This window comes from Carlito syrichta, unplaced genomic scaffold (assembly GCF_000164805.1).
Source record: "Carlito syrichta isolate Samal-C Ts95f unplaced genomic scaffold, Tarsius_syrichta-2.0.1 Scaffold314310, whole genome shotgun sequence".
Lineage (NCBI taxonomy): Eukaryota > Metazoa > Chordata > Mammalia > Primates > Tarsiidae > Carlito > Carlito syrichta.
This window is the reverse complement of record NW_007258406.1, coordinates 429034-445471: the sequence shown is the minus strand read 5'-3', so window position 1 is coordinate 445471 and position 16438 is coordinate 429034. Positions and strand designations below refer to the sequence as shown.

At 43.3% G+C, this 16438-nt stretch overlaps 1 protein-coding gene across 1 annotated transcript; it reads right to left on the bottom strand.

Moving 5' to 3' along the window:
* Positions 1–5992: 5992 nt before the first annotated feature.
* IFIT2 (interferon induced protein with tetratricopeptide repeats 2) lies at positions 5993–14319 on the bottom strand. Its single transcript, XM_008071408.2, is given in 3 exon segments — positions 5993–7637; positions 7640–8964; positions 14143–14319. Coding segments are annotated over 3 exon segments (1416 nt in total). The 5' UTR covers positions 14148–14319; the 3' UTR covers positions 5993–7551.
* Positions 14320–16438: the final 2119 nt, after the last annotated feature.

Sequence of the window (16438 nt, the reverse complement as noted above, 5' to 3'; positions counted from 1 at the left end):
TCGCTCACGGCCACCGCAGCCTCGACCTGCTGGGCTCCGGTGATCCTTCCGCCTCAGCCTTCCAATACATATGTTTTTAAACTCCATCTTATGTATACTGTTTTATTAGCCCCAAAAATATACAAGTAAATATACTGAAAATGTAATACTCAGCCAGACGTGGTGGCTCTCGCCTATAACCAGCACTTTGGGAGGCGGAGGCGAGAGAATTGCCTGAGTCCAGGGGTTTGAGACCAACCTGGGCAACTTGGTGAGGCTTTGTCTCTACAATAAATTTTTTAAAAATTGGCTGGGCATGGTGGCGCCCACCTGTAGCTCCAGCTACTTGGAAGGCTGAGGTGGAAGGATCACCTGAGCCCAACAGCTTGAGGCTGCAGTGGCCGTGAGCATGCCCCTGCACTTCAGCCTGGGCAACAGAGTAAGACTCCTATTCAAAAAAAAAAAGCAATACTTGAATTAGTAAGTTTAATTTAAAAGTGAAATAGAGAAAAATGTGTGCTCAGTGTTTTCTAGCTTTTATATCACAGTGTCTCTGCTTTGTAATATAATATCTGTGAATCAATAACACAATGTTGTAGGAGTTTTTAACTCCACTGTCAGCTTAAACCAACAACCTAGGGTTCTTGTCCCACAACCAAGAAGATTAAGGAATGTGGACACCAAAAGGATAAGTGAAAGAAGGAGTTTATTTATTAAGCAACAAAACACTCTAAAAAAAGAGAGGGGGCTCAAAATGGGTTATCCGGTGTTAGGAGTTGTTTTTTTTTTTTTTTGAGTTGGAGTCTCACTCTGTCACCCAGACTGGAGTGCAGTGGCCGCTCCCGGCCACCGCAGCCTCGACCTGCTGGCCTCCGGCGATCCTTTTGCCTCAGCCTTCCGAGTAGCCGGAATTACAGGCATGCGCTACCACGCCCGGCTGATTCTTTGATTTATTGTAGAGATGAGGTCTCACTGCCCAGGCGGGTCTCGAACCCGCGGGCTCAGGCAATCCACTCACCTCAGCCTCCCAAAGGTGCGGGATTACAGGCTGAGCCACCGAGCACGACTGAGTTAGGAGTTTTTGTTGTGGTTTTTATCATATATTTTCTGAGGGTATTTCTGTCATTTACATCTCATCCGCCTCTTACTTCCTGAGTCCTAGTTTTTTTTTTTTTTTTTTTTTGAGTCGGAGTCTCAATTTGTCGTCCAGGCTGGAGTGCAGTGGCATGCTCCCAGCCACCATAGCCTCGACCTTCTGGGCTCAGGCAATCCTTCCACCTCAGCCTTTCAAGTAGCTGGAACTACAGACATGCGCCGCCATGCCCAGCTAATTTTTTTATTTATTGTAGACTTGAGGTCTCACCAAGTTGCTCAGGTTCTGAGACACAATTCTTATTGCACATGTGGGTCCTTGACCAAAGTTCTCCATCTTGAATATTATCTATAAGTCCCACAGAAAAGCCCACTTGGTAGCCGGGCTTGGTGGCTCAGCCTGTAATTCCAGCGCTTTGGGAGGCTGAGGTGAGTGGATTGCCTGAGCCCGTGGGTTCGAGACCCACCTGGGCAACTTGGCGAGACCTCACCTCTACAATAAATCAAAAAATTAGCCAGGTGTGGTAGCCAGGTATAGTTCCAGCTACTTGGAAGGCTGAGGAGGAAGGATCGCTGTAGCCCAGCAGGTGGAGGCTGTGGTGGCCAGGAGCGGCCACTGCACTCCAGTCTGGGCAACAGAGTGAGACTCCAACTCAAAAAAAAAAGAAAAAAAAAAGAAAAGCCCACTTGGGAGTAAAACTGCAATGCAAATGCTATGTTAAGGATATAATAATCAGTCATGGTCAAATTAGGACATTTAGTTAAGCTACTGTGCCTATGTTTAAGTCCCAAAAAGTCTTTTAGCAGTACACTCTGGGATGACAGGATGTTCTTGACCACACTAACCACATCTTCAGTCAACAATTACATAACGGGGATGGTGAAGGGAGCATTCTCGCAGGTGTTAAGTCTCCTCGAGACCCTCCCTCTCTGTCTGCCTAACCAGCTTCTGACTTTCTTCTCTCTCAACAGTAGGCAGGGCATGGTGGTGCGTCCCTGTAGTTCTAGGTACTTGGAAGCCTGAGGTGGGAGGATTGCTTGAGTTCAGCCTGGGCAATGTAGTGAGACCTTATCTCTACAAAAACAAAAAATAAAAAAAATTAGTCAGGCATGGTGGTGCACACCTGTAGTCCCAGCTACTCAGGATCCTGAGGTGGAAGGATTGCCTGAGTCCAGGAGGTAGAGGCTGTGGTGAGCCATGATCATGCCACTGCACTACAACTTGGGCAACAGAATGAGACCTTGACTCAAAAAAAAAGAAAGAAAGAAAGAAAAGAAAAGCACAACATATAAGTCAACTTATTTCTTTGGAATATCTAGGGTGCTGGAAAGGTAACAGACTTTCCAAATATTTTCATTAGATTATATGTGTATTAACACATTGGGGGCAATTTCCAGGATTCTAGTAGATGTCTCAGGAATTTCCAGGTTTAGTGGAATTTACTATATATTTTTATATTTTATCCAATTCAGAAATAACACAATTAGGACCCAGATAACCCATTTTGTTTCCAAAACAGGTGAGACATAAACCAAGACCCTGATTTGGTAGCCTCCTCTTTTTTCTTTTTTGAGTTGGAATCTCACTCTTATTGCCCAGGCTGGAGTGCAGTGGCATGCTCATGGCCTCCACAACCTTGACCTGCTGGGCTCAGTTGATCCTTCCGCCTCAGCCTTCCAAGTGGCTGGAAGTACAGATGCATGCCACCACGCCTGGCTTATTTTTTGATTTATTGTAGAGACGAGGTCTCACCAAGTTGCCCAGGCTAGTCTTGAATCCCCGGGCTCAGGCAATCCTCTTGCCTCGGCCTCCCAAAAGTGCTGGGATTATAGGTTGAGCCACAGCACTCGGCTGGTAGCCTCCTTCTCAACAGCAGCCGAATGCCAAAGAAGAGAAGCAGAACTGTGGGATTTGGTTCCACAAGCTTCCGACAAGTCCTGCATCTGGTCTTTTCTCTAGTCTGAAGTCCAGTTTCTGAAGCAGCAGAAGGGAGGCCCCGTGAAGAGCCAAGAACGCCTGTCTTACAGCTGCATACACTTAGCTACCCCTGTGGATTTTAGTCAATTATCCTCTTTGCAGCCTCCCTAAAAGGTGTAGATAACTAGCAGTGAGGCAGCTGCACTCCAAATCATGAGGAAATTTCCTTACACATTAGTCCATGTCCCTTCCCTAAAATAGATGATGGAAGAAGTGGAGGAGAAAGGGAGGAAACAGGAATCTATGGTCTCTGGTTGGAACCCTCCTCAGGTTAGCATCCAAGGTTGCGTCCAAGGTTAACATCCAAGTAGCGTCCAAGGTTGATGACACACGAGGTTTATTTGTGTTACAATCAGGATTCTAACCTTTTCAGGCTTTCAGATGCACTGGTTGACATCTACTGTGTGTCCATCGGCATGGGTGGGAAGCAAGATAAAAGTGGAACACGGCTCAAAGTCCACTGTCCCCAGATTGTGTCTGAGTTCTATGGGAAAATGAGGTAAAAAGCAGAAGCTGATTAATCTTTCTCACTGAGGAGTCTGAGGCTGAGAGAGAGATGAGAGAAATTCTCCTCATTCCTTCACTGGCATTAACCCACTTGAGAATATCTTTGACAGGGATATTAGTACTCTCAAATACAGAGAATAGTGAGATATTTTGAAGGCAGTTTTGTGGGCAATTGAGATCTATGGGTATGGTGCTGGCGCAACACAAATAGCCGATATGATCTGATAAACTTGATAGATGTGTTCATCAGCACCTAGGGGACACTTTCTGGCGGCTTGTTACATTAGGTGAGGGCAGTTAAATTTAACCATGTTTTCCTAACCACTAGAAAATGTGGTTAAGAGGTAGGGAATCACAAGTCAAGCCCAATTAATATGACTCCATTTGCTATCTCTGGATAGTGAGAATTCAGGAAACAGGATCCACATCCATAATTTATTGTTTTCCAGTCATCTGTTAAATGTAAGTCTTCAAGTAAATATTAAGTATAATATTCTTGCATCCCTTCTCTAACCCTTTTCGCCTTTTTCCCTCTCAGAGACCTGATTCAGCAAGGGTTTGGTGGCATGACGTATAAAGACAAGATTCATCTACCTGTTATACCTGCCTTAGCACACACAAGTGCCAGTGGACTTCTCTCAAGGTTAGCACACCTGCTCATTTTACTTTCTGCTCAGAACACATGTGGTTTCCTCCCTAGGCATCAGATGCCATAATAAGCCACTCAGGCAGTGAGCTGGACTTTCCCCTGAAAAGTACTTATCCAATTGGTCCAATGAAATGAGTTTATCCTAGCATCTGGTGGAAAATGATTTGCATTTTCCACCAGAGGCCTCTTGGAAAATAAGGGAGATTTCAGGGCTTCTTATTCTTCCTATTCTTTTTTAAATTTTTACTTATTTATTTATTTTAAAGATGTGGGGTACAATTCAGGGTTAGGTATACAAACGTTGATTATGCAGGTACCCTTGTTGATGAGGTGTGCCCCTCCCTCCACTAGCAGTTTCCCTCAACTGCCAATCCCACCCCCTTCCCTTGGCAGTTTCCCGCTACTGCCAATCCCTTTCTTATAGTATTTTGATAGTTGTTCAGGGTCTGCTTATGAATGAGAACATATGGTACTCTGTTCTTTGTTTCTGTGATAGGTCACTTCGTATGATCGACTCTGAATCCATCCAAGCTGCTTCTTTCTATTCTTTATGTGATAGGGAAAAATCTCCAACATGCATTTGGATTATCTCCAGAATGGGATATAAGAGAATCAATGATGCTTCTTTATTTCTCAGGATAGAGGTCAGAATGTGATGAAAGAATAAGATTTCTAAAAAATTATTTTATTTTATTTTAAAGATGTGGGGTACAGTTTAGGATTAGGTATATAAGTGGTCATCGTACAGGTAAAGTTTGGGCCTCCCTTTGGTTCCCACTTTGCCTGGCTTGAGATCAGGTACCCTTATTTTTATTTATTTATTTATTTTTGAGTTGGAGTCTCACTCTGTCGCCCAGACTGGAGCGCAGTGGCCGCTCCTGGTCACCGCAGCCTCGACCTGCTGGGCTCCGGCGATCCCTTCCACCTCAGCCTTCCAAGTAGCCAGAATTACAGGCATGCACTACCACGCCCAGCTGCTTTTTTTGATTTATTGTAGAAATGAGGTCTCGCTGCTCAGGTGGGTCTCGAACCCGCGGGCTCAGGCAATCCACTCACCTCAGCCTCCCAAAGGCATGGATTACAGGCTGAGCCACCGAGCCTGGCTAGGTACCCTTATTGTTGTTGTGCCCCACCCCAAACCACCCTGGCAGTATCCTGCTACTGCCAATCCCTTTCTTGTAGTTTTATGAAAAATGCTCAGGGACTGGAAAGTATAACATTTACGACAGAAAGGGGCAGCAGTCCACCTGCTGTCAAGTTAGGAGCAGGATGTGTGTGTGCACATGACTGAATGGTATCAGGTGCCAAGTATCAGGTGTAACCTAAAGCCCTGGACTCTTAAGACCCTAGAAAAAAAGTTTTGTTTTGGCTGGGCTCAGTGGCTCAGCCTGTAATCCTAGCACTTTGAGAGACGGAGGTGAGTGGATTGCCTGAGCCCGTGGGTTCGAGACCAGCCTGGGCCACTTGGCGAGACCTCATCTTTCTACAATAAATAAGAAATTAGCCAGCCATGGTGGTGTGTGCCTGTAGTTCTGGCTACTTGGAAGGCTGAGGCAGAAGGATCACCAGAGTCCAGCAAGTCGATTCTGGGGTGACCGTGAGTGTGCTACTGCACTCCTGCCTGGGTGACAGAGTGAGAATCCAACTCAGAAAAAAAAAAAAGTTTTGTTCTATTTAGTGGTTATGATGTTAGATTGGTCTAGGTAGGCAATTTGTATCCAGTTTATACCTGTGTAACATCAAGACTTAAAGTACAGCACTAAATTTCAGATAAAACAGAACACTGCTTTATGGTCCATCATATCTAAGTTATTTATTAATAAAATCTATGACTTTTTTCAGGAATTCAAGCCGTACACATGGATGTCCTCAAATGCACACAATATTTTTAATATAGAAAATAACATGAAAGTCATTACAGTAGTTAGAACTATTAATTTTTAAAAACCTTAAATTGTTAATGTTTTAATTGTTAATGTTAATGTAACTTCAATTCAAACTAATTCCAAAAGGCAAACATTTTCCAATCCTGAGGTTGGCTGCTGGTCTCAGGCTGGGTCAGCTGACTCTATTTTGGTTCTCACCAACCTTGATGTCTAGACCATTCCATATTTATTTAGAAAATCCCAACTGCCTCAAGGGCACCACAAATTTTGTGATTTCCCTGAAGATTTCCAGAGTTAAAAGAAATGTTTATATTGTCCAATATACAACATATCTAAAGGGGTAATAAAACCTACCATCCATTACCAACAACATTTCCCAAGATCTTCCATTAGGCCCATAGTCACCAAGTTATTCTCCCATTCTGCAGCTTTTTCATCATCTCAAATCTGGGTTCATCAAAGCATTTTGAACAGTCAGTTCTTCATCTTACACACAAAAATATTCCCTAATAGTGGCTATAAAAGTGAACATTTCTCCATTTGATTATAACCTACAAAGATAAACCAGTATGTCTTTATTTTTCTCTTTATCCTTAGCCCTACTGGGGAGACATATATATTTTTATACTGGTTTTAAAGAAACGTACTGTGTTGTTTTCTAATGTATTGTACAGAATCTCATTTCATTCTTCCCATGCTGTATGATGATTACAGGGAGGGCAGAGAAGAGGTATGATCTCTCCACATACCTCCTGAAAGACTTGCACTGTGACTGTCTGACCCCATTGCTTCTCCTAGATGTGTCCCTTCTAGATTTCACCTGTGCTCTCTTTTCTCAAACTATGTTGCCACCTCATTTAACTGGACAATCGAACTCATGCTGTGTAAGTAGGACCCTCCAGATTGAGGATTGGCTGGGAAAAGGAGATGTGAGAAAGGGGGAATACCGAGCCCTATTTAGACGTGAGTTCTCCAGTCTTTTCATAGACACAACACATTAATGTATACGGAGCACCAACCTCTAGGGGATCTAAAATGACTCCACAGATGAAAAAAAATTGTGAAGATAAATCTCAATATAACATGTGAGGAATGTGTCTGCTTTATACAAACATAGAAACAAGCCCAAGGCACCACCCCACTAAAGGTGACCAAGAATATGTGACAATACAAACTGCACTCAAGAAGTCAACTAGAAAATAACTTCATCAAAAAGCCTTCGGATCTGCCCCTCCCCTGCATCCAATCTGGTTCCTTTTCTAGAAACCCCATGGGCTTTCCCTTGATCCATCAATTCCGGTATTAACACCTGACACAGCGGTGTTCTCCCATAATCCTGATCCAGGAACATGACCAGTGTCTTAAGTGTTTACACCACACCACTTGTTACACGTTTTGAATACCAACTTGCTGGAGGGCTTTTCGCTCTCTTTCCGCAGTAGCCCTTGGGCACCATATCTCTAGTCCTCATTAATTGCCTCAGCTAATGATGCTGATAGAATGAGACTTTTAGAGTCCAAACCCCTCTCAGCATCTTCATCTGCTATTGCATTTCTTCATTCAGCTCCTGAAGAAATGCCAAGAGACACAAAGCCTCAGAATCTGCTCCATTTCTAGAAAGTCGCCTTTTGGCAATTCTTTGCAGTTTGTTTTTCATCTTTTCTCTCTCCCTTGATTTCTGGTCTATTTTTACACCCTCTAGGAAATGGTGGATGGCCTTGTCCTCACACTTCATTTGAAACAGCTGAAAGTTGCCATACCGCAGATGGAGAACTTGCTTCTCCACTGGAGCAAGCTCTTTGGTGAATTCCTTTTGGAAGTAATACTCTGCTTCTTCATGCTGGTCTGCTAGAGCATGGAGGGTGGCAAGAAAGGAACAGACGCGGAAGAGATTATCATTGGTCTCATCGGCTATCTTTAAATGAGCCACAGCTTGTTCTATAAGTTCCAGTAACTTCTTTCTTTTCCCATACATTTCATTCTCTCTCATATTCATTTCCTTGAGAACCTTTGCCCTATAGCAGCACCCAATTTGGCAATGTAGGTAGGCATTGTTTGGCATGTATCCCAAAGCTTTTCTAAGCAGTTCGATGGCTTTGTCTGGATCATTTTTTCTTCGATATAGCTTTGCAGCACTGCGAAGTACATCGATTGTGTCTGGGGCTTTCTCCAAGGCCTCTTCAACTAGCCTTTCTCCTTCATCATCTTTATCCATCTTATGAAGTTTCAGAGCCAGGAGGACTTTCACATACTGGTTGTCAGGATTCAGCCTAATGGCTTGCTTCAGAGGGTCAACGGGGTTCTGAGATGGCGGCCAGGTATCTAGACGGTAGCTCGCTATTGCCAGTCCAGAGGTGAATTCTGGGTTCTTTGGGTTCTTTTCCAGAGCCTTCTCAAAACATACCTTTGCTCTTTCATTTTGCTTTCCTCCACACTTTAACCGTGTCCACCCTTCCTCACAGTCAAGCTCAGGACTCTCAATTCTATAGGGACTGGAGAACTTCTTGCAGACACATTTTACCTTGTCTACATAAATCTGGGCTTCTGACAGTCGGCCCATGTGGTAGTAAATCCAGGCATAGTTTCCCCAGGTAACCAGACTTCTGATTTCTGCCTGGCCAGTGTGCTCTTGTTGGATTAATGCTTCAGCTTGCTGTAAGCATTCCAGGGCTGCCTCGTTTTGGCCTCTGCGGTGCTTTACATAGGCCAGTATGTTGCGCATTGTGGCTTTGAATTCACTGTTCTGAAACTCAGTCCGGTAAAACACTTTGTCCTCAAAGTCATCTAAGGAAATTTCTCCCTCTTCCAAGTTCCAGGTGAAATGGCATTTTAGTTGCCGTAAGCTGCTCTCCAAGGACTCCTTGGTGGTCTCGCTGTAGGGAAAAACAGAAAGATGGACACTTTGAGACATGGATTTATCTGTCAAGAAATAGGAGCATGGCAAATACAATTCTCCTCCTCTTAAAGGGTGTTAACACAAATCAAACAGCAAACTCTCCTTTTTTTCTCTCTATAGAATATGCTTTGGCATACTGTAAATTCTTGCATGGGGTAGCAGGAATTTGAGGATTGCAGGAAGCAGAAGAATTAGGCAAGAACAGTGGGCTGATCTCTGTCTGAGAAAAAGTTTCCATGAATATGGCAGTTTTTGTTAGGTAGCTCAGCCCTCTACTTTTGAGAGCCTCTGCGGGAGTTTGGTTTTATTTATGTGGTATTTAAGAGGTTTATTTTATTGCTTTTTGTTTCTGTTCTTCATTCTTACCCAGCTTCCCTTTTGTCCTTTGAAAATTTTAGCTTTATAATTTTTTATTCTTTTGATGTTTTGCCATACTGATTTTAATTTCTTTGCTATCCCTCTGAAATGCAACTTCATTTTATTTTGGGTATTTTTTAAAAAACTGTTTCTGTTCTTTTTGTTTGTTTGTTTTTTGAGACGAGGTCTCACTATGTTGTCCAGGCTGGTCTTGAACTCCTGGGCTCAAGTAATCCTCCAAAGTGCTGGGATTACATGTGTGAGCCACTGCACCTGGCCTTATCTTTGATATTCTTCATTCTTTAGTTCTCCTTCATTTGTCTTCTAATTTTTTTTTAGTAATTTCTATTTCCTGTCTAATTTATCTCATCTTTTTTTTTTTTTTGAGTTGGAGTCTCCCTGTGCCGCCTAGACTGGAGTGCAGTGGCCATTCCCGGCCACCGCAGCCTCGACTTGCTGGGCTCCGGCGATCCTTCCCCCTCAGCCTTCCAAGTAGCTGGAACTACAGGCGCGCACTATCACACCCGGCTGATTTTTTTTTATTGTAGAGATGAAGTCTCGTCTGTCCAGGCGGGTCTTGAACCTGCGGGCTCAGGCAATCCACTCACCTCAGCCTCCTAAAGGCGCGGGATTACAGGCTGAGCCACCGAGCCCGGCTCCAAAATAACTTTATTACCATTATTTTATAAGTGAGCAGTGCCGTAAACATTTATTTTGGAATAAAGTGCAATCTTTTTGTATCCCACCCCCCAATACTGTAACAGTGATATGGCAAGAGACTGACATAACTAACTCATTTTAGACTGGGGAATAGGCTCTGGCCTCTGTTCATGCTTGCATGTAGGATAGAATAATTTTGAAACACAGACAAGATAACATAGGAACAACAAATATGCAGCTATTGAGACTAACTCTGGAAAAAAGGAGAGTATAGACACTAATTATGTTTTGTTGAAGTTTTAAAGGAACATTGTGACCTGACCAAGGACAAAGAAGCTTCCCAACTCCCTCCCTCTTTTCCCTGCCCGTAACATAAAAAGAGCCTAAAATTTGTACTGACTTGAGATGATTTTTGAGACACTAATCCACCATCTCATCAGGTTGCTGGGTGTTGAATAAGCCTGTTTTCCTTATACCAACCCTCGTGTTCTTTCAAGTGTCTAGCAGCCACGCCTGACCTCTGTTATAATACCTCTACTTCTTTGGTGATTTCTGTTCTTAACATGACTCATTGAGTTGATCTATAGATATGCATTTGTTGTTTTAATTTGCTTTTGATTTTGTTTTTCTCTTTAGGGTTTTGCTTTTTACATAGGGGTAAGAAGTACAACTACAGGGAAGGCTCACAAAGCAGCGAGCTCCTTTTCTTATGGGAAGAGCCTTTTTCCTTTAGGGTGCCCTTACAACTCTCCTGGAGTGCTGGCCACAGTGCCTCAAGCCTGTAATCCCAGCACTTTGGGAGGCCAACGCGAGAGGATTGCTGAGCTCAGGGGTTCAAGACCAGCCTGAGCAACATGGCAGGATCTCGTCTCTACAATAAATAAAAAAATAACAAATAAAATAATAAGCCGGGCATGAAAGGCTGAGGTGGAAGGATTGCCTGAGCCCAGCAGGTCGGGATCACAGTGGCTGTGAGCATGCCACTGCACTCCAGCCTGGGCGCCAGAGTGAGACTCCGACTCAAAAAAAACAAAAAACAAAAAACAAAAAACAAAAACAACTCTCCTGGAAAGATTTTCATTCCCTTTAGTGTTAGTCCTCAAAATAAAGAAATAAACCACAACAAACACTAACCAAACAAAAATCAGCAATCAGACAAGTGAACAAAAACCTGTACTCTGAATAACTTTGGAGATAAGTAACATTCCATGTCCGAAATTGTTTCTCAGCATTGTCTATGTATTAAAGTCCCTGTAGCGTTCCTTTTTCTCACAAACTTTTTCATGGTATATATAAGTCACAAACTATATTTCAAAATATCATGAGTTCTTATACAATCATAGATATCTGAAAAGCCATGCAATGTGGCAAGGATCGCCTCTGAAATATGTCTATATTCCCTCCCCCTTTCTACCTGCCCCTCTCTTTCACTTTTTATCTCACCATTCCCCTCCCATTTTGATTGGGACCACAGGTGAACACCCAAACTCAAGTGGAAGCTGGAAATGAAACTGAGAGGGAGCAAGTCTTTACGTGTTAGGAAAAGTGCTGCACACACTGGGTGTCTGATGGTGACCGTGTTCCATAGGACTCATCACATTCTATAATAAATAATGCAGAGAGCATGACCCAGGTGTCCATGGAGAGGACACATGGTCTGGGTCCTCGATGCACCCTAGTGTCCTGTTCTTATCCTCTTGGAGTTGCTATAGTCCTTCCCCTGGGTCCTGTGAGGCACTCTTAAAAACTTTAAATCAATTCCTGCTCACCTCTGTTTCTTGGAACAAATGGAGACTTAACTACCCCAAACTGAACAAACAAAAAAATAGGAGGAAAAATAGGACCTTCCTTATTTTCAAAGCCCCAGGCAGGTTTTAGCAAAAAGCTGATTGAGCCTAGGAATATACTCCAGAAGAGGAAGTCCAGGGAAGTCCCTGGCTTAATATGCAGAATCCTAATGACAGCAGCCTCCCTTTGAAGTTTTTGTCCAATCTGCTCTATTTTCCTTCTCAGTGAGGTTAGAGGAAAATTCTCTTAGCATATGAGCTCCTTAGTGCTTTTCTAATTTTATAAAAGAAGCAGAGTAATTAGAGTTGAGATTAGCTCAACTCTATAAGACATATTAGTTCAACCCTATGAAACATATAGTCAATTGTGCATTTGCAGGATAGAGCCATTTCATATATACACTTATGTAAAATTCCTTTGAGCAGCCCCTCCCCCCCCTTTTTTGAGTTGGAGTGTCACTCTGTCACCCAGACTGGAGTGCAGTGGCCGCTCCTGGCCACCGCAGCCTCAACCTGCTGGGCTCCGGCGATCCTTCTGCCTCAGCCTTCCAAGTAACTGGAACTACAGGCGCGCGCTACCACACCCGGCTAATTTTTGACTTATTGTAGAGATGAGGTCTCACCAAGTTGCCCAGGTGAGTCTCGAACCCGCGGGCTCAGGCAATCCACTCACCTCGGCCTCCCAGAGCACTGGGATTACAGGCTGAGCCACCGAACCCGGCGAGAAGCCCTTTAAAAGGCATCCGACTTCACTGCTTGATCTTGGATTTTTATTTCCATTTGTAAGTCAGCGACGCAGGTCTCAGATACTTACTTTCTTGGCTCAGCCTTGTGAAATTTATGCACCTGATATCTACAGAAGTTCCAACTGTTTACACAACATTTTCTTCCCCTGCTTCTCATCTGGATGAAAGCCACAGTGACACGATTCACCAGACTCAGAACGAATGCCATCACCACAGCATCTCAGAACAGTGTCAGAATCACTGAGGAGCCTGATAGAAATGCACATCCTCAGACTCCAACCCAGACCTATGAAATCAGAATCTCTGGGGAGTTGAGTCCAGGAATCTGTCTTTAACAAGCTCTCCAGGTGATTCTTAAGCATGCTGAAGGCTGAGAACCACTGTCTTAGAGAGCAGGGAACATGCTTCGTGAGAGTCTCATTGCTAAAGTATCCAGGAAAGTAAGAAGAGGGATTGGTGGGTCTGTATTATGGGAAAGACTCTAAGATAAGACTATGCCAAAATTCTAAGAAAAAGGAACACAAGCTTTATAGATTCTGAGTGACTATAGAAACAGAAATCTGTAAATATCTCAAATCATTTTTTAAAAAAAATTCAGGCAGGCATTCAGACTAGCATGAGAAAAAAATCATTTAAAGAGGAGAGATTAGGAGCCTTACAGCAGGAGGGCAACAAATTTTATAGGAAGGAAGAGGTTGGTATTTCCAGATTCCAGAATTCCCAGGAATAAGGCTTAGGAAACCAGGTCCGGCCACCCACACCCTCAAACTGTAGAAAACAGAAAGCTCCCTTCCTAGCCAATGAGCTAACATACCCTTCTCCAGGGTAATCTCACGTTTTTGGGGTGTCAGAGGGTGCTAGAGGGGAGGACTATTTTCTCCAACCACTCCACTTCCAATTCATACTCAGATAGGAGAACTCTAGCCAATCAGCAGAAATTTGGGGTGAAAATATTTCTGTCAGTTTACCGGCCCTCATGCAAATCTGAGATGAATGACTATTTTACAAGTAAAATTCACCTTAGCAGGCAGTGGGGCTGTTATTCTAAGTATATCTTTAATAATATTTTCAGAAAAGATAATAATAATAATAATATATATATATATATATATGTATTTAAAGCCCCCTACTTAATTCTTTTGAATAAAAAAACAAAAGAGGGAGAGTTTAGGAGAGTAATTCACCCAGACGCATCTTTAAGTGAAGTACCCTCCTGATTAAACATCTGTCTCTCTACTTCCCTCCTTCTCAGCTCTCAGCTTCCCTGGCAAGCAGTTCTGGAGATGCCCTTAGGAAGCTTGACCTTGGGTTTTCATTTTCACCGGTAAATCAGAGAGGCTGGTGCCAGATACTTGCTTTCTGGACTCAGACTTGTGAAACTTATGCTCCTGATGGGTAAGAGTGAAGCAGAAAATAGCTTAGGAGGAAACAGGCCAGCATCAGTAAAACAGATTTACAGCCTTGTAGTGAGGCTATTAAATACAACTGGCTTTTCTTAGGAGCATGGCTGCCTAGGATCTGCATTTGACAAGACTGATATTTGCAGTATGATCAGAAAATGGAGATCAGAGAGGGAGATACATTCCAGAAAAGGTCAACATTTACCTCATGGTTGTGCAATTCTCGGCCGTTCTGAAGGGCTGCGGTTCAGGCTGCTGTGCTCTTCAGAAATCTTCCTCTTCTGCTGCCTATGAATGCTATAGAGACCTATATATATCCCAGCATCTGGTTCTTTTTTGTTAGCTTCTCTGTGGCTGATGTAACAGAAGGGAAAGTGAAACTAGAGTGTGAAACTGTCAAGACTCTTTGCAGGGAAATGAATCCTGAGTAAGAGCCAAGCCCAGTCCTAACTGGCTCTGCAGTGAGTCAGAAACTTGTGAAATGTATTCTTTGTGGAATGCATCCATGACATCAAGGAAGCACAACTAGGACAAGGACACATCTACAAAGCAGCCTGTCCTTGCTCTGACCATCCTTATCACCAATATGACTTGTAGGCCACGTTAAGGAGTGGTTATCTAATCTCTGCAGGGCAGGGCATCTGTCTGTTTTATTCACTGCTGACTCTCCAGTCCTTGCAGTAACATTGCACATTTGCGTGGTGTGGAACATTCCAAAAACAGTTGTTGAATGGATGAATGCATGATCAGAAGTATGGGCTCTGATGCCATTTGTATGCCATGAAACTCTGGGGAAAGTTACTGAGTGTCTTTGCTTTCGTTTAGCGAATTGAGTGTGTATTGCAGTAGCCCCAAATCAGACAGGCATTCGTATAATGTTTACTTACCTATTCTGAATAAATCACCTGGAGGATAGGTTGGTAAAGATATGGGTTTATAATTACTTAATGGGATGGAACCGATGGTGGTGGTATAAGGCTTCCTGCACCCCAATAGGCATGGGGGAGAGATTATATAACCCCAGCGTGGGAAAGGGAGCAAGCATCATGTGCCAAAAAGAAGAAACAAAGATGTTTTCTCTCAGAAACTGTCCTGAGTTTGCAGATATGCATATCTTCAAGGGCATTTCTATGGGCCCAGAGACTGGCCTTGGCCAGGGGCCATCCTTCCAGTTGGAAGATGGTTAGCAGCAGGGGAGGGGGAGCCGGCACATATCCTGCATTTACCCCACAGAGGGTAATTCTACTACTGATTCATAGTGGTGTTGGGAGGATGGAATGAGAGAATGCATGGAATGTCCTTGAATAATGGCTGGGACCTAATTTCCTTATTTTATTTTACTTATTTTACATTATTTTATTTTCGCTCTGACCTCAAAAGGATGAACAGAGGGGAGACTTGATGTTTTCCCTAGTTTTATTTCCTTTGTTTGTATCTCCTCTGACATTCCACAATCCTCGTGATTGCAGACCTAAGCCAAACATTTCCTAACATTTCATCATGTGCTTGGCTTCCCCAAGCCCCACAACCTTTTCCGTCTTTTTTTTGAGTGGAGTCTCACTCTGTCACCCAGGCAGGAGTGCAGGGGCATGCTCACGGTCTCTGTAGCCTCAACCTGCTGGGCTCAGGCGATCCATCCTTCCACCTCAGCCTTCCAAGTAACTGGAACAGATATGTGCCACCACACCAGGCTAATTTCTTGATTTATCATAGAGACGATGTCTCACCAAGTTGACCAGGCTGGTCTCTAACCCATGGGTTCAAACAACCCTCACCTCTACCTCCCAAAGTGCATGGACCACCATGTCCATCTGCATTTTCCCTCTCTTATTAATAAATAATAATTTGCATATTTATGGGGTACATTTGTCTGTTACAAAGAATGTGTAATGATCAAGTGGGATGATCAAGTCAAGATAACTGGAGTATCCATTACCTACAGTGTTTAACATTTTTTTTTTTTTTTTTAAATTGGAGTCTCATTCTGTCGCCCAGACTGGAGTGCAGTGGCCGCTCCTGGCCACCGCAGCTTCGACCTGCTGGGCTCCGGCGATCCTTCCGCCTCAGTCTTCCAAGTAGCCAGAATTACAGGCATGCGCTACCACGCCCGGCTGATTTTTTGATTTATTGTAGAGATGAGGTCTTGCTGCCCAGGCGGGTCTCGAACCCACGGGCTCAGGCAATCCATTCACCTCAGCCTCCCAAAGGTGAGGGATTACAGGCTGAGCCACCGAGCCCGGCTAGATTTATTTCTGATTCTCCATTCTGTCCCATCATTCTATGTATCTGTTTTTATACCAATACCATGTTTTAGTTACTATAGACTTGTAATATGTTTTGAAGTTAGGTAATATGATGTCTCCAGCTTTGTGGTTTGTTTTTTTTGTTTTTTTTTTTGTTTTTTGCTCAGAATTTCTTTGGCTATTTGGGATCTTTTTTGTTCCCAAAAAACAAATTTTAGAATTTTTTTCTGTTTCTGTGAAAAACAACATTCTATTTTG